The sequence below is a fragment of the Osmerus mordax genome, chromosome 7, assembly GCF_038355195.1.
Source record: "Osmerus mordax isolate fOsmMor3 chromosome 7, fOsmMor3.pri, whole genome shotgun sequence".
Lineage (NCBI taxonomy): Eukaryota > Metazoa > Chordata > Actinopteri > Osmeriformes > Osmeridae > Osmerus > Osmerus mordax.
In genome coordinates, this window is record NC_090056.1 from 13,265,678 (window position 1) to 13,284,227 (window position 18,550).

The following is an 18,550-nucleotide window of genomic DNA, read 5'->3' on the forward strand; positions in this document are numbered from 1 at the left end:
GACAATGTGCTTGTATTAAAAGCACTGTGTTGATTTTACTGTGCTAAAGTTTGGAGACTTTATGTTCTCTTCGTTTTTGCCGAATAATTCCATTCTGCTAATATGTGAGCACCCTAGGGTGATATTAAAAACACGTTAAACAAGCATGCAACTCTAGATGAAGCCTCAGTCATTGTGCTCCCTCTCACAAAATAGGACTGTCTTTTTACCTCTCTCTGTGTTTCATTCCATATGCCTCTTCATGTCTTCTCCTCACCATCCTTCTTTCATTGCACTCCCCTCTCACACACACCTACAGAATGTCTGTGTCCCTCTATTTCTCTGTGTCATTCAGCATCTCAGTCTCTCCATCCCTCCTGGCCTCCGTTCCAATCTCTTCCTGCTCCCTGGCTCTCTCTCCTAGCACCCCCACCCTCACACACACCTACACACAGAGTGGTCTGCCACCTGGCTCCTGTGGAATTCTCCCATCCGGTTGCACAACCAGGGTGTCCATCAGTAATGGGCAGATTAAGATGGCTCTTATCAATGTGTGTCTGCGTATGCTCACGTGTGTGGGGGGTGCGTGACCACACTTAACTTGTATGTCTGTGCCCCCCCCCCCCAACATGCACTCACACCGATAAAAGGAGAAAAACTCTACCTTCTTTTCTCCTTGCTCCCCCCCTTCTTCTACCCACAGTCACCCCAGTGCCCTAAAACTGTCCTAAATGACTTAATCTGCCGGGCGACAGTTCCCTGAGAGGATGCTGGATGAGGCCACTGCTGGGTGCTGTAAAGGGATTGCTGTAATTACTGTGATCTGTGCACCGTATTTATCTTTTCAAGGGATGGGTGATCCTGCCGTAAAAAGCCCAACATTTGGCACTTAACTAATGCACACCATTAGATTGATTGTGTTGGATTTGTGTTTTACTGGAGCACTCTTTGTGTGCGTGTGTCTGTGTGTTTGTTTGTGTGTGTGTATGTTTGTTTGTGTGTATGTGTATGTCTGTGTGTGTGTGTCCCATATTCTTTCCCCTCTCAGCATGCTGATGTCCTGGCCTATGATGTCTGTTAAATAATGGTTGTGTATTCCCTGTAATCCTGATTAAATGGGGGTTAATGTGTGTCTGTTATAATGTTTCAGTAGGGAGTCTCTGTTCATGACCTTCTATGACAACAGTGCTTGAATAAATGAACTGGCTCATGATGAGGCTCTGGAGTGTAGCTCCAAACTGTGTCTGAATTCACATTTTGTTTCTGTAAGAAACATAGGTAAAGATACTTCGTTTCTGAAAAATGGAATGGAATGTATTAACAATGCATACACAAATCTTAAACTTCAGTAGGATACTAAGAGACCAAAAAAACAAATAATGAAATAAAAGGCAAATATCAGTCTTGGACGTGCCAGTGGTACAAACAGATTGACCAGCCTCTGAATTCCAAAATCCTCCCCCGTGCAGGCAACACTTCCCTCACGTCCATCTTGGCAGTTTTTTCCACAGTGGTGTTAGTGTGTGTGTGTGTATGTGTGTATGTTCATGTGTTTGTGTGCGTTGTATGTGTGTGTCTGCCTGTCATTGTGTCAAGTGAGAGAACGTGAAAGGCTTCACCAGGCTTCAGGCTGTCCGGCCTACACACAACCCTCCCTGTCGTCACACCTACCTCTCACCCCCCATCCCCTCAACGGTGAGCACGGAGGTGTGTGTGGGGGGGTTGGATTATTAGTTCAACACGCACATTCCGTCTCAGAATGGACACCTGTCCCTTGGTCTCTCTAGTTCTCAGCAAATCTTGTTCTGTTGCTCTCAGCAGGAGCTAATGCCGTAGCCCCACTATGGAATGGGGCGCTATGTGAACATACGACTGAGCAGGGCAAAGCCAGGGTTAAACGCTGGACTCACTTGCAAACTTCTTGTCACCTATCTATTGTCCTCTGTCTCATTAAATAAACTGCTTTCACATTTCTTCCCCTCTCCTTCACTCTTTTTCTTCTTCTATCTCTCTTTCTCTCAACCCCCACTCTATCTCGTTCACTTGTTCATGATTAAGTTTTATGTTTCCGACCTAGAGAAGGGGGATGAGTACACATATATTACAGTAATTATCTAATTTTACTGTGCCTTTAAATGTCTGTTGGAGCCAGAATTATGGCGTTAATACAATAAAGAGGGCTTGGGCCGTGGGGATGCTAACTTCCTGGTGGACTGTGCTGAGGGTCCTTGGTGAGACACTGCAGCAGCATATCTGCACTGCAGCTTCAACAGATCATTACTCCATCTGAACTTCTGTTAAGATCTACAGTCTAATAAAACAGACAAATCAGCTGAGGATTTTCTATGAAGATAAACAAATAAAATTAATCTAAGATTGCCCTCTAGAAGTCCCTTACTGAAGATGTTCACTGCAATGAAAGGTAGCCATTTATATGATTATTCATCCTCCGATCTTAAAACAAACAATAAATAATCCACACATTCTATGTCAGGAGAATGTAGGATTGGCACAGCTTGCGTCACAATGCTAACGAGCAATGCAGGATGCATTACAACATAGCATGAATGCTTTGCTATTTTACCTCTGTGTTTTCATGTAAAATTCTGAAAAACGATATTTAGATTCTCCTCGCTGTGCAGAAACCTGGCTGGCTATGGTGTTATTTACTAAGGGACTGAGGCACATTTGGGATCTGTTCAAATTCAAAGCTGTGCCAATCAACTCTTTCTTTTTGGTGTTCCCCCCCCTTTCTCTCTCTCTCTCTCTCTCTCTCTCTCTCTCTCTCTCTCTCTCTCTCTCTCTCTCTCTCTCTCTCTCTCTCTCTCTCTCTCTCTCTCTCTCTCTCTCTCTCTCTCTCTCTCTTTCTCTCTCGCTCACTCTCTCGTTGTGTCTGTCTCTGTCCTGATAGATGGAGATGTGAAATATTTAAACACACTTTGTTGTTTGGGGACAATGCACTCAGCAGATGGGACTGCCCTGCACAGACCCAATGTATGCAAATCTCCATACAAAGCAGCCCAGGATGTTTTCAATATAACACGAGGGCCTCGGGCCCTGTTTTAATCCCTCTTTACCCACAGCCAGCGCGTTGTTTCATCCAGTCAAACGCCTTAAGCGCTATGTCAACTTGGACATCTGGCCGCACGACTGAACCAAAAAAAAGTGTGTTGGTAAAGGAGTGTGTGTGGGGTAGAAGGGGGGTGATGATGAATACTGTTGGGCTGAATATCCTGAGATGAAATCAGAACACTGGATCGATACCCATCAGACCAGATCAATGGAGCAAGCCAATCAAAATGCTGTACACATCTCAGGAACTGGGATACCTAACCCTACCTCTTGCTGTCTCGATGGAAATAAACAAGACAAGGTGGCAGTGGTCATTGTCCACACTTTGTCATTCTATCTTCTCCATTTGGGTGTTTTTCCTCAAGTTGTTTTTCCCACCCCTTGCCCTCTAAGAATACACTGCACCTCTAAGACACACCCACACACTCACACACTCACACACTCACAAACTCACACACCCACACACCCACACACTCACACACTCACACACTCACATCTCAACAGAACACATGTGCGCCGCCTGCAGCCACCTTCTCTTCCCTGTTCTGACGACTGATTTCTGCCGTTGTGACATCTGAAGGGTGCTACAGCACAGCCAGACACCTGGATACACATGGCATCTTTCACTACTTGTGTGTCTGTGTTTACAAATGAGTGTGTGTTCATGTGCATGTGTGCATGTGTGTGCTAGGTGTGTGTGTTTATGTGTGCACGTGTGTGTTTGTGCAGGTGTGTGTGTGTGGCTACGTGTGTTTGCATGTGTGTGTGTGACTGTGTGTGTGCGTGTGTGTGCTAGGTGTGGCAGAAGGTGTTACATCTCCTGAGGCTAGTTCAGCAGGTTTCCAGGATGGATCAGTAGTTCAGTTGCTTGTGGCAATGTTGCATGTACTCACTGACCTACATGATATGGAACTAAGCACTCATACACACATATACTTTACATACTACGCTGTAGCATTTGAAACATTTAAGGTGTCTGATTAAGTATCTACACGAATATTAATATCCCCAATAATAATGATAATGATATTTAATAATCACATTTACGTTATATAATATTGAGGAGCTGACAACATTCTAACTTCCTATGAGTGTTGAAACAGGATTTCCTATAAAGTGCATTTAGTATAGGATGTGTGATGATGTCATCCACGCATTGATACCATACCACTGACTACGTATCTGCTACCCTTTGTACATACATAGAGAGAGGAGGGGACTGTCTGCAGGTTGTACCATAGTTTGGAGACTGTGGATGTGTAGTGTAATAGAAAAGGGTGCCTGTATGCTTTGCAACCCCAGGCTCTGAAGGTTGTGTGTGTGTGTGTGTGTGTGTGTGCGTGTGTGTGTGTGTGTGTATGTGTGTGTGTGTGTGTGTGTGTGTGTGTGTGTGTGTGTGTGTGTGTGTGTGTGTGTGTGTGGACCAGCGCAGGTGAGTATGGCGGGCAGAGCTACCTGTCAGTTCCACAGCTGGCTCTCTGGCTGCTTGCCTCTGGCTGAAACAATGTGACACTCAGCATCACAGCACCATAGCACAGGGCCTAGACTCAACACATACACACACACACACACATCCACACACACGCAGACAAACACACACTCCAGCTCTCCTTCTGTGATGATGTTTTTACTTGGAATCTTCTGTGTCTGGGTGAGCCTCACCTAATGGGGCTGCGACCCAGGGAGCCATGGAGTTACAGCTGGTCTGAGAACGGCAGAAAAAACCCAAACCAAATCTGTGTGTCTCAATGCAAGTGTGAACATGACAGAACAGATTGCTTGGCAATAGAGTGACCACCATCCTCGAGTAGAGAGAAAGAGCGAGGCAGGGAGAGAAAAAGAGAGTGGGAGAGAGAGAGAGAGAGAGAGAGAAGGAGAGAGAGGGACATGTTATGAGGAAAACAGTGACTGCAACAGATATGCATTTATTACGATGGATGCTGATCTCTACTATAAGCAACTATTATCTTAGTCTCTACATCAGGAGATGGTGCTCCTACCCCCAAGCCTCGTTAAGGGACTCTCCTCACAGCATCTACCCAAGCAGGGGGGACTCTCTGTGGATAAAGTGCCTGAGGCAATGCCCCTCCCCTCCTTATGCCTACACACTGACCCATGCTTTGAGACAGCAGTCAATAGGTGATTACTGTATCTTTATATAATAGGGTTTTCCCTACAGTGAAAACTGCAGTGTCCACTGATTCAGGCCTGTACAATGATTTGTAAAATGTGTTTTAATTGAATGATATGCAGTATATATGTTATTTAACCCTTGTGTTATCTTCGGGTCATTCTGACCCATCAGTCATTGTGACCCACCGTCGTATTGCGACAACTTTACCGCATACAAAAACAAAGTGAAGCATTTTCTTTTAACCGTTGGGCTGTCTCAGACCCCCCACATTGCGAAGGTTAAAAGAAAATTATTTTTATTTGTTTTTATATTGGGTAAAATTGGGTAAACACAACGATGGTTCGTTATGAACCTTTGGGTCATGTGACCCGAAGGCAGCACGAGGGTTAACAGGGCATAAACAGAGACCACATCTGTTAAAGTATAGATAATGGAGACATATTTTAAACCTTCAGTGGTTTATTCTTCCCTTATAAAAGATTAACAAGAACTGGTGGAGATAAACATTGTATATTCAGCTGACATTCAACTAGAAATAACAAAATTGAGTCAATGGAGAAAAAAAAAGTATGAGCGTTGACAGGAGAAGTGAAACTGAGTTGTGACTCTAGCTGTCAGGGGACGTTCCCTTCCGCACGTCTAAAGTTTTTAAGATTAAATGACTTTGTGCCCCAGTGGCCCTGCCTCACGTCTGTGCGAGTGTGTTTTTGTTTGTGTGTGTATTAGTGCGTGTATGTAGTGTGTCCATGTGTATGTGTGTAGCGATCAACTTCAGCTAAATACTAATTACTGAATACTTAGTACGGGTGCCCTTTCTATTGGGTCCCTTTAGTATAAACATTCATTATGCCTATTTTTCTCCTTTGTAGCTCTGTCATCATTATTCCACCGCATCCCCCCAAGGAGAGAGCGAGCTGAGGCCAGGGCTGGGGCCGGACTGGGCTGCCGAGGAAAAATACACTTGGAACCAGAGCACCAGGACCTGGGAATGCACACAAGTGATATTTGTGCGCTGAGATCAAAAAACATTTACCTTTAGATGTTTCCCCGATATGAATATTCAATGTCCTTATTGAAATCTAATTTGGGTCTCCATGTCTCAGGGGTCTTTTCATCAGTGCCTGTTGCCCGAGGCCACAGCTGATTGACAGCCAAACTTTAGTAAAGAGAGAAGAGGGAAAAAGGTGGGGGGTTTTGGTGGTGTGGAGATGTGAGCGGTGTGAAGCCATGGAGGGCTGAAAAAGACAAGAGTGGAGGGGTGGAGAGGTGGAGAACGGGAGGGGGTATTTAACCTCCTCCTGAATGCAGACACACAATGCCGTCGTTTATTAGCCTCTTTTAGAGAAAAAGCGATGGAGCCATGAACAATTATATTTTATCCTCTGTTTATTCACGTCTGTGGGAGAATATTCACTAATGTAGTGGGTAGCTTAGTTTGGCAAGATTGATGACAGATCAACCAAAACTACATTAATTAATTAACATAATATTACAATGTTATAATCAAAGTAATGGGTATTACTGGTATCTGTCCCTGGTGAGGCAAGATTTGTAATATTTAACGATAAATAATGTTTGATAATGTAACTGAAGACAATCCTCTTGAATAAATATGTAATTGGTTACAGTTGCAGTGGCACGATTACTGCCAGTATTTACACATTGTTTTGTGAGGGATTGTTTTACACATTCATTTCAAAACTGAACATACGATGACTCTATGCCAGAGGATATGCACCAATATTGTTTTCTAAAATTATATTCGTTCAGATGGAAATCTTTCTATTACCGACTCTTGAAATCTGTGGCTGTAATTCATTTAGCAAAACAAAAAATCTATTTTGCTTATGTACAAACTAATGTATTTTACAGATATTTTTCAAGTGAATGTTTTCCTCATAAATGTATTTGTCCCTTTCCTCTCTACCTCTCTCTCTCTCCCTCTCTCTGGCTTCAGGGAAGAGGTATATTGGGTTGTGTGTCTCTGTGGTTCTAACTCAGATAAAGCCATAGAATATAATTCAATATCAATTGCCCATTTCTAAGGACTGCCTGGAGTGACATCCTGTTTTTCCTCTGGCTTGGTTGTCAAGCAAGCAGACACAAACAGATGCACCTGTGGGGTCAATGCAGGACTTCCCCCTAAGATGAGTTGTTGAGTACATATGCAGCGGGTCAAGTAGTTTCATAGTCGTTTACTGAACTAGATGTAACCTCACAATTATTAGCATGAATAGCAGTTTGACTGTGCTAGCAGACAGATGCCAGGAGGGTTCATTTGTCTTTTGGAAACATCAGAGCTGCCCTGTAGCAAGGAGGGCTGAAGAGAAATACAAAGATGGGAGAATACGGATGCAGAGATATTAAAGGGGGAAAAACACACACACACAAACAAACACACACACACACACACACATTCACACACACACACACACCAGGCTGTCCTCATCTGGCCACCGGGCCGACGGTGATTTCATGTTATTAAAGCGCAGGTGTGGGTCCTGTCCCGGAGGGTTTTATTAAAATGCTGCCCCTTTCAATGCCTGGACCATTTGCTCTTTATATTTAACAGAGGCCATATGTCTAGCAGGAGGCAAACAGCTGATGGAGTTTAATTGACAAAAATCTGCCTAAATTTGTGTGTGTGTGGGGTGTGTGTGTGTGTGTGTGTGTGTGTGTGTGTGTGTGTGTGTGTGTAAAACTAGTGAGAAGTAGAAAGAGGTATAAGTCAGCAGAGCATTGCATACATGGGATGCAACCTGCTGCATGGGAGTGTATAATGTTCGAGTTGAGAGTCTTCCCCCTTCTAGAGACACCGCTGTGTTCATAGTGTAAACATGTTTCATCTCAGCTCACAGAGACAGTGGTAACCAACATTTCCATTGAATGGGGTCAATTTAGACAATAGGACTGGCAGTGGACAGATTTAAACACAGTGGGGAACCTACAACAAATGTGGGAACATTAACGCTCAAGCTTTGAACATAATCAAAGCCGGAATTCAGAGATCTCAGTGTGCGTGGGTCATTTGATACTTATAGTATTTCTTTAATATTTCATGTAAAAAATATTGATGTGCAGTCATGGAGAGGGACCTACACCGGGCTAACAGGCACAACACAATTAGCTCTAAAACTGCTGAAGCCTTGCAATACAAAGAGTCTCAAAGGACCTACAGACTTATAATGCCTTCTGATCCATTACTAGTGAGTTATTAATCCTGCACACACAATGCAGTGTCTTTAACTGGGCCTTGATGTCGTTAGTTTTGTAAGAGGGTCCTTCCTGGCGCTACGCTAATTAGCATTCGTATCAGGGACGAGGGAGAGAGAGGCCCTCCGCCACGGAGGAAGGACAAGGCATGAGACGGCGACACGGTGACATTGTCATTAACTTGATGTTAATTACTAATTAATGGGGCTATTTCATTTACATGTATCTGTGGCTCTCTGACGGCCTGGGCCTTGGTGGGTTACTGTCCCGGTCTCCACCAGGCTCTCAACACGGGGGAGGTTCCTCCCCTCTTTTCTTCCCTTCCAATGCTTCATTTCCACTAATTAAATAGCAAGCCACTCATCATGATTATGTCTTTTAGTGTTTTAAGACCGTCATTTACTGTCACTGTGAAAGTCCTCATGGTGGGACTGGCAGCCTACTCTAACAGTAGGGCTGAGCCTTTCTGTGTATCTACCTTCACTGACTTCTTCTGGATTCGGAATTACAGTACAAACATCATGATCCGTGACCCCTCCCCTTTTCCCCATTGTCACAACAATGGGCGCAAGCCACCCGTCTCCATGGTAACCTGAGCCGTTGAGTCCCGTGAGAGGGGCTGGGTTGGGTTGACTGGCGTCAGGCCCTTCACAAGTTGGCGGTGCCAGCTAGCCAACATGGCACACAGTGTCCTGCCATATGGTGCCACCCCTTAAGTCCCACTGGCCTGGGCTGGGGAGCTGCGCCTGTAGTGGACGGGAAGTGTGAATGGGACAGACCTGCACCAATAACAGAGAAAATCTACTATCACAACTGAACCACGCAAACACTTACACTCTACTTGGTTTGACCAAGTTACTTTAAGGCATCTATTTGTAACAGCTATGGTTTAAGTTGCTGGACGGGTTGTACACTACCTATATGGTGACAAGGGGGGGGGGGGGGGATACCAATACCTGCCACAAGTATGCTAAACTCAATTACTCACAGACACAAAAATGTACCTCATGTTTCATAAGTTATATACAGTGGGACATGCCTATTTGTTTTGACTGTACAAGTAGTCTATAAAAGTATTTCTTCAAATGAGCCATGGTACTTGCAAACATACCCATATTACTGGCACCGTGCTGCCTCTCAGTGGCCTGAGAGGGACAGTACACCATGACCAAGTGTGGATCCAAGGAAAATTCGATTCGCTGAGGCCAAACTAATGGGGATCCAAATAAAGAAATAACAAATACTACAGTTTGGTATTACTTGATGTCTTCCCAAGCCGGCTGGCACCTCCTCTGAAATGAAGTAAAGAACCACAGCACAATCAACTCAATACAATTGACAAAATAGATTTTATTTAAAAATTCAAGAAAATATGCATACAAATACATCTTTGTAGCAGTAGAACACTGCATTTATTTCCAATTTAACGTTAAATAAATGTTATATAACATATCATACATTATCTTATCAAAATAAATATTGTCAAAGCTTTCAGTAACTTACAACACAGTTGGTGCATTACAACAGTGTTGTGTCTTGTTAATTAAGTATCCGGCAGGAATGAAAACATCATAAAACAAAGTAACAGAAAACAGACAAGTAATGAACGTGTTCTGACCATACAATTAAAGCAGCTGAAGTGCATTAATGTAATTACTAAGCTTTTTTCCTTTAAAGCTGCCTACTACAGAGGAATCAACAATGAATAGGGAGCTTGTAAAGTAACCTTTGTTATTTGTATGCATCCTACTTCCTGCATTAAACCAGAAATATAAATTATGAGATTAACTACAGGTATGTATCTATACATAGCAGTTTCAAACTAGCGATGCGTCATTCTACCAATTTATTGCTTAATTGTCCATCCTACATTAACTGAGTCTGTATACTGGATAATGTATGTCTTCAGTAACAAGAGACCATCTTATTCAGGAAGGTATTTTAGAACTTATCTGTTCTGTTTGTCATGATGTCACGGTAACTCGGTTCCCATAACACAGCTGCCAATCTTTAAATACTACGATAATACAGTAACCTTCTATTGAATGTTGCTTTTGCCTTTGCAGTGAGGCTTGGAAGGTAAGGAGGGGCCAAATTATATGAACTGTCAAAGACTATTTACAAGCTAACATTAACAGTTTTATACACAACATTTCCAGGCTACTCTCTCTGCAGACAAGAACCATTGGAGACAGCTTGCGAATGTGCTCTGACTTCACTGAAAACACATGAACAGCTCAAATGGTACAGTAAGAAAATTGACATAATACATATCTAGAATAATCTGGTACTGATGAAACAGAAGGCCATACAATTAACCATGTATTAAAGACTATCAAATACATTGGATTGAAAGTGTATAGACAAGTTAGGAGGTCCCAAGACCTGACACAAATATGCATTTCCTAATCTTCACTGATCTTTAAATACGTGTTCATAAGTTATGTGCACCACAGCAGTCAGGTATTGAGCTTGTGTTGGATGGGGATGGTAGAGAAGGTAAGAGACTACAGAGATATTTTGCATCTGAAGCATTGGAAAGAACAGTGATAAACTGAACAGGGACATTCCTATTGATATGGAAGTTATGGTCCCTCCTCCCTAATGACCACACTTCCTGTCTTGACTATGAAGTAACCACAACATGATAGAATCTCTAAATTGAACACGCCTTTTATCCCTATATGCCTGTCCTTTAGCTAGGCCTCCATTAAATGAGGCACAACGATGAAAGGAAAAGTAAAAGCAGGTGACCCCTGGAGAATTTCAGACTGGCCTTCAGATGGTTAGGAGGAAGGGCAGCATCAGGCTTTTGCTACATTCTACAGCATGTCATACACTTCATCTCTAATATATATGATAAGACTTGACAGATCTACTTGATAATTATTATAAATATAAGTAATCCAAACTGATGTGAGGTATGTGTTATTGAATGCATCATGCATGATTGTAAAAATAATATAAACAAAATTAAATAGAAACTTTATATAATTTGGTCTTCAAAATATTTGACACTGAAACTGACGCACAATGAGATGACAAGCCTGTAACTATGGAGATGGGGGCCATAGCAGGTGAACTGAGCAGGACGTGGGGGGGGGGGCTGGTAATTAGTCACTTGGTAATTAGGTTTCAGTCACAAACAAGTCCCGTCTAGAATTGAGTGGTGGACAGTGGACTAGAACCCTCCAGGTGCGACAGCTTTCGCACCCCCTCACCCCTCCGACACACACTTCTCCTTCCTCTGAATACATCACATCTTGGTCTGTCCCAACTGCCAGAGAGCTGACAGGACTAACACTTGTGTCGCTCCCTATGTGGTTTGGGTGTGGAGAGAATGAGATCACAGTAAACTGTCTACGCTGTGACTTTCAGTCAGTATTTCCATGACTGAACTTAAGTCTCAGTCCAGACAGTCAGAAATGGCCGAGCATCAAGAGTGAACAAGAACCATGTCCCTAAAGAACAACACTGTGTTAATAAAGCAGTCATGAAGGGATCACACACTTTCTGCAACTGAAATACACTCACCTTTCTCACAGGCCAATGGGCCAGCTTTGGATGGTAACACACATATTTACATAATAGTTTCAAGTTCTGAATTAAGGCCTGGGGGATGTTAAAGGCAGTTCAGTAACATTCCAGGGCACTCGAGAGGATTCAGTGTGCTCTCATATTCTGGTATGACAGCACGTCATATGTTCCCACAGTTCAGGATCTGGTCTAAGGGTGCTGGTTGTGGGCCTGACCCAGGAAGGACTCTGTCAGATGTGAATGTTGTGGTAGCGGACCTTGGCAGAGTCGATGTCGACCCGGCGGGCCTCGGCGAAGGCCAGGAAGGTGCAGAGGCCCAGAAGATTCACCACAGAGATGAGGGCAAACACTGTTGCCCATGAACCCGTGGTCTCAATCAGGTATCCAGAGAAATATACCATCAGAACTCCTGCATGGAACACACACACACGCTCAGACCTGTGTGTCTAACACCACACACTACCAGACCAACAAACATAAACAATACAAATCCATGTAACACACTTGATACTACGCCCCGTACAGCTATAGCCTAGTAATGGCTTCAGAGCAGCACTGAACTTCACTAATATGCAAGCATAGTTACTCAATGCTAATGCTTCAGGAACATACTCCTCTCCCAGCTGTATGCTGCATGAATAACTGGAAGAGAAATGACAAAAAGCTCATTCTTGGTCTCCCAGAGGAGCAGTAACTGTCATCTCCTATTCTCTCTATTATTCATCAGACAGTTCCATGATGAAATCTGCATCATGGAACTTGGTGCCAGTGTGACTGACAGCAGACACACAGCTCAAAGTTTTTCCTTCATAAATTTGAATTAATATCTTTTTTGCCCCCACAAAAGGGCTATACAATGGCCGTGCTGCTGGTGAAAGATTAATCACAGATTTTCTCAACACTTTTCACTCAACCTTAGGAACTCACCCGAGAAAGCACCACAAGTATTCATAACTCCTGCAATAAAGAGACATGTTTCATTAATGTTCCTCCTACTCATGTTCATAAGGTGCATTAACTCAACAGACATTTTTCAAAATCTGATGTTGGAAGAGCAGAGGTGAATCAACAGGTGGGTGACACCAACCAAGCAATACATAAAATATATATATTTCGTTCATTTTAGTTTTTAAAAGTATTTAACTGGAACCTTAAAACGTACCAAACAAAGCCCCAGCACAAGACGGAGCCAGATCCTGAACGTTCACCGACACACCACTACAAAACAAACAAAGAAAACTGTTCCTACAAAACATTAACTTGAATATGGAGTCATAAAGTGATAAGACTAATAGAACAGCAGCATAGCAACACCGTTCCCTAAAGGCCTTTGTGTCCATACAGATACAACAGCCAGCTCCTGGAAAGTTGCATCACATGCCAGGTGGTTCGAGCGCATGGGTGAGGGCCTGGGCATCAGTACCTGTGGCTGAAGGTGGTTAGGCCCATGGTGGCAGACACGAAGGCTATGGCCCAGGGGAAGGTGGAGGTGCCACACAGCAGGAGGGTAAACACACTGGACACACCCATGGAGAAGAACTGACACGTGGAGATGGAGAGAGCACACCAAGACTTACAGTTTAGGGCATGATTGCAGTGGCAAGGTTTCGTTCATTCAGGGAGGTGTTGCTCATATTAAGGTTAAAACTCCATCTGACCATCAGTGTAATACAACACAAGCTGAAACCAGCTACAATACCTGCATCAACTTTCTCACTGCAGCAGTATCAAAACCTAGAGGAAGAGAGTGGGAAAAAAGAGTTAGAAAAGAGTCAAGTAGCAGCTAGATGACACTCCACATGTGTCGTCTTGTATTTCCATATGCAAATGAAAGGATTGCTTTACCCTGGCTGATGAGGTGGTCAGAGAGACAGCCGCTGAAGAGGGAAGAGGGGATGGCCACTAGCCAGGGGACCACGTTGAACACCCAACCCTGACAGGGAACAACAAAAAGACACAAGGAAATGCTTTAACACGGATCACCAAGCTCTGTAGGATGGAGATTACCAGTCTATCCCTTAAGGTGACTGTACAAGTACTGCAAAAGTAATGCTGTTTATAGTGGCCACCGCTGGATAACCATTGGGTGCTATAAACTGTGAAGTAATAGTACACTCTGCTGCTAAACCTTACTGTGCTGACTCAAATTGACAGTCCTTAACCTTGCCCTAAACATTTCAAATAGTAAGAACTACTGTAGCCTCCTCAAACTCGTTTTCCTTGGTTTGATCTAATTCTCCTGCCTGTTAGTTCTGTCACGCCATGCTTGTTGTATAAAGGTTGCTTTTGCTTTGAGAGCAGGGGCTAACATACTTACCCTGGCTTCTGGGAAAGTATCCTTGAAGAAGGTTGGAAGCCATGACAACAGTGTAAAGAAGGTGCTCGCCGTGCAAAGGTGGGTGACAATAACAGCACTGTAAGGAAAACTTAGATTAAATAAAACGTGACACCCAGCATGTCCCAGATCATCTTATTAAAAAGCTACACAATAGTGGTTCCTGTTAAGAACTGTGGCATGTTTGAAAAACGATCCCAATCCCCAGTAAATTAAAATGCAAGTCACTGTAAGAATCACCATTCTGTGTGGTGGGTCGACGGTAATGTGACCATTTTTATCTTTAGTTTCTCAGAGATGCAATTTTGTGTGACATTGAGAACGTCACTTTCTCACACAAGCACCCTTCTAGAAACTCAGGGGTTGTTTTACTCTGAGGGAAAAGCTAACCTATGAAAGAGAATGAAATCAAACGCATATTTTCAAGTCAGGTAAAAGAGCACAGATCAGTGGCACAGCCAAGAGCTTCTATAAATAACTTTCCCTCAGAGACCAGACAGAGCACAGAGGACATGAATGAACTCATTATCTGAGACCATTTTATCAGCAGATAGCTGAGCTGACTGACCACAGACTCAACCGCCTGGCTTCCTCTCCTGGGTACAGATACGGGCTTTATCTAATTAGTAATAGGTCTGCAACTGAACCCAGCTAAACACAGAGAAGGTAAACTGCTCATTCATCTAAACCCAGTTACACAGGCTGCCATTCACACCCACACAGACAGACGGAGACACAATCAAACCAAACACGAGCCAATCCAAAAGCGAACGAATGAACAGACAGTAGAATTCCCCATTGTCTCTGCTTCTTATCTCACCAGACAGCAGGTTGTTTGAAGAGGCGCAGCCAGTGTCTCCTGGACAGCTTGGACTGAATCCCCCCGCTACCCAGAGACTCTAGAGTGATGATAGGTCCTGGAACACACACACAACGTGTCTGTATGGATCTCTCTTTAGAACAATACAAACTAGCCTTAGAAGTATTTTTTTAGATGCAGCAAAGGCAATGTGAGTACATTCACAACTCCTCACATACCACTTACCTTCCCCTTTGAGTAGATATTTCCACATGCAGTAAGCCCAAAGGACAGAGAGCAGACCAGACGCATAGAAGACACTCTCCCAGCCATACAGGTCTAACATGAGGGAACCAGCAGCTCCAATCACCAGCGTTCTAAAGGAGACAGGAAACAATAAAAGCCACATGCAAACTTCAAAGCTGTTTCCAAAATGTCCCACGACAGGTTTTTCAGCATCGGTGATGGATGGATTGCTTGTTACTGTAGAGACAGTAGTCAAACCATGCTGTAGTACCTGTAGGTTGATCAGCAGAGCCTGATTTGATTTATCAATAACCAGTAGGAGGTGATCCATAAGACTGGCCTCAGGTAAGCATCAAAGACCAACCGTGTTTGTGAAAACAGGATGTGTGATGCAGACTCACCCCAGGTAGGAGCCACTGCCGACTGTGCTCATGAGGAAGCCCCTCTCACTCTCCACCACCTTCTGAGAACACAGGCTGGCTAGCGATGGGTAGTGCACACCTTCATATTTGAGAAAGAAGATTATGTATTGTATTCTCAAGGTAAAATACAAGGATTAAGTCCAACAAAAAATGGAAGAGCAGACTCAGAACATAACATTATCCTAAATTACAGGGTGGTTCCCTAGTTCACAGAAAAGTCAACAGCAAAAATGTTATTATCTTGACCATGCATAGACAGGTTTTACAATAGCCCTGAGGTTAATTGCAAACAAAACCAAACTGAACCTTAACCAATGACAGCTATTCCCAATGTTACAGTCAGATGCTTTGAATACAACTAAACCCTTATCTAAGAAGGTTGTCTCATGTCAGTCTATCCTCATAACTGAAATATCAATGTGGCATTAGGGTAGCTCTTCCCCCTCACCTTGCAGCAGCCCCATCAGGAAGCGAGCCAGTGTCATGGAGAAGATGGGCTGGTTGCAGAGGCGGGCCAGGACCGGGGTAAAGGCTGTCATAGCCCCCCAGGCTGCTGCTGACAGCAGCATCACCTTCTCTCCCCCCACCCTGAGAGCAGACACATGATAGCACATAATACTCGGATCACTGTTCCATCTTGGTTTCAACCTAGTGGAGGGACACATACTCAACAACTGTGGGTACAGGGTTTCCCCTGACTAGTGCAGAATCAGACATCCATCTGGAAATGTCTATTGTTGAGTAATAGATAACCATGTGTGTCTTCCCTAAGTATGCAGCTTGGAGTGCAACACTATTAAAGTCTTAACTGTGATATCATTATGTTTGCAATGTTGCAATGATGCTGGCACCTGGGCCTCACCCACCAAAAGCAGCTGGTAGAGCTGCTTTTTGAGTCAGTTTTTTAGTGCTTTTCTGCAAACATTCACATCAAACAATGACCTTGTTTCCATAAAAAAAGATGTTTGTAGGATGCATTATTATAAAATTATCTTTTCTTTTGACAGTTCACACCCAAACCCAGTATTTGCCTTCCATTAGTGCAAACAGACCAACGCACATAGTGTGTGGAGTACTGGTCAAAATCATCACATACCTGTCACTGACGTAACCCCCGATGACTTGGGTGAAGCAGTAGCCCCAGAAAAAGCTGCCCAGCACCATGCCTGTCTCCCTCTTGCTCCAGCTGAACTGCTCTGCCATGCTGACCGCACATATGGGCATGGCGACACGGGCACAGTACAGCAGGCAGGTCCCCAACAGCAGCACGACTGTCCATATTCGTGCCAGTGGTCTGTACAGAGGAAAGACTTACAAATTAAATGATAAATTTTTGTTTGTTAGGTAGTGTGTAAGCCGGCTTGTAATAGTGGAAGGAATGTGTGAGAGAATTCCCTTTGAACCCTTTTTACATTTAGTATAATGGAAATACAGGTTTACAAACTGGTTTACATTGCATTTCAGTTAACAGGGCCAACTGGTTATGTTCTGTTTCAAAATTTAGCGTGAATTCAGTTAAGTATATGTCAACACATCTTGTGACATCATTACATTTTCTTAAAATTATTCAGCACAGGAACAGTCTAAATACGAAAAAGAAACTGAGTGCACTACGCCAACTGCTTATGCATCTCGGGACCACCAGCTGACAGCCATTTCAGAAGTCAATGGGTAGGCTATATGTGCCTGATAACTGTCTAACTTAACTTTACGGAAGTTACAAAGTAACAAACACAGACATGGGTGTATGCTGAGTAGCATGCTTACGTCAAAATGGGACGTAAATGTGCATTAAGAAAAAGGTGCAAATTACTGCCATCAACTGAGCCCTCATCGGCAATTTTGCAATGAATCTAGTTTATACTTGCCACAAACATCCTTCCATTTGTTGCCATTAATACTTTGCAATGACCTTACCTTGACCAGTTCGTATTCAGTTCAGACCCCTTCTTCTGACATCCAGCGGCACCGATTTTATCTGTAGCGTGGTTTTCTTTGAGACAGACCAAATCTGGACTAGAGTTCTTTCCATGTTTTTGAAGAATTGCCATTCAACGAGAGGGATAAATATTTACTGACGTTTTCCGTTGGCTACCCAAGTTCACAATCCAGCGCTTTCTTGGAGAACGTAGCAGAACTGAAATATGACAAAAACAAAGCCTTACATTCGGATGAAATTGGTGTATAATTTCCTTCCGATTAGATTCATATCTGGTCACATTACAGGGTGGTGAGGAGGAGAAGCGCGCGGGATAAGATGAGACAGAACTAAGGAGAGAATCTGTTTTCCCCGGTGCTGCCTCTGAGGGTTGATAATCCACGTGTCAGTTTCCAGTTACAGACACGCAGTTCTTCTAGCCATCGGTAGGGCAACCTTGTTCAGGAAGTAAAGACGTGACTCAGTCTTTTTTAAACAGCGTGTATATGAAAGGGAGTGAACTCCATCGATTCCCTTACATGTCTCTCCCAAACATAAAAAGCGCTCCAGCATGTCAGATGAAAGCATTACAGCTCCGATATGATTACATAGTAAAACAGTAGACTAGATTGAAAAGATACCATGATTCAGTCGTTTTCTTTACGCTTGGCGTTGCCCTTGACAGATGGATGATGATAATGACTGTCTTCTCTGATGCTCTTGGTTGGCTGTTGTCAGTATTTCTCAGGCAAGGCAGCGATGCTGCGCAGTACCTTTAGGCTACTGTACTTTCAGTTACTGCTCCCGTGCCGGATGGTCAGCTGAGCTGGCATTGGTCAGATGAGGAACCAAGAATTACATAACACCCCGCAATGTCGTCTTGAATGTTGCGTGG

At 43.5% G+C, this 18,550-nt stretch overlaps 1 protein-coding gene across 1 annotated transcript; it reads right to left on the reverse strand.

The window, feature by feature from the left end:
- Positions 1 to 9,728: 9,728 nt before the first annotated feature.
- Positions 9,729 to 17,875, reverse strand: LOC136945910 (voltage-gated purine nucleotide uniporter SLC17A9-like). Its single transcript, XM_067240034.1, has 13 exons — positions 17,655 to 17,875; positions 16,834 to 17,031; positions 16,186 to 16,325; positions 15,717 to 15,816; positions 15,316 to 15,446; positions 15,091 to 15,187; positions 14,253 to 14,349; positions 13,781 to 13,868; positions 13,635 to 13,669; positions 13,359 to 13,474; positions 13,098 to 13,153; positions 12,863 to 12,892; positions 9,729 to 12,344 (listed from the first exon to the last, which is right to left on the reverse strand). Exons 1-13 carry the CDS (start codon positions 17,786 to 17,788, stop codon positions 12,166 to 12,168), a joined length of 1,401 nt encoding a protein of 466 aa, XP_067096135.1. The 5' UTR covers positions 17,789 to 17,875; the 3' UTR covers positions 9,729 to 12,165.
- Positions 17,876 to 18,550: the final 675 nt, after the last annotated feature.

Bases quoted from the DNA above. Each gene is read 5' to 3' on its own strand.
- LOC136945910 (XM_067240034.1), bottom strand. From the start codon at position 17,788: ATGGCAATTCTTCAAAAACATGGAAAGAACTCTAGTCCAGATTTGGTC. The intron at 17,032-17,654 runs GTAAGGTCATTG...TCCTCTGTACAG, and splicing joins CTGAATACGAACTGGTCAAG to ACCACTGGCACGAATATGGA. The intron at 15,447-15,716 runs GTGAGTCTGCAT...TGTCTCCTTTAG, and splicing joins GGCAGTGGCTCCTACCTGGG to AACGCTGGTGATTGGAGCTG.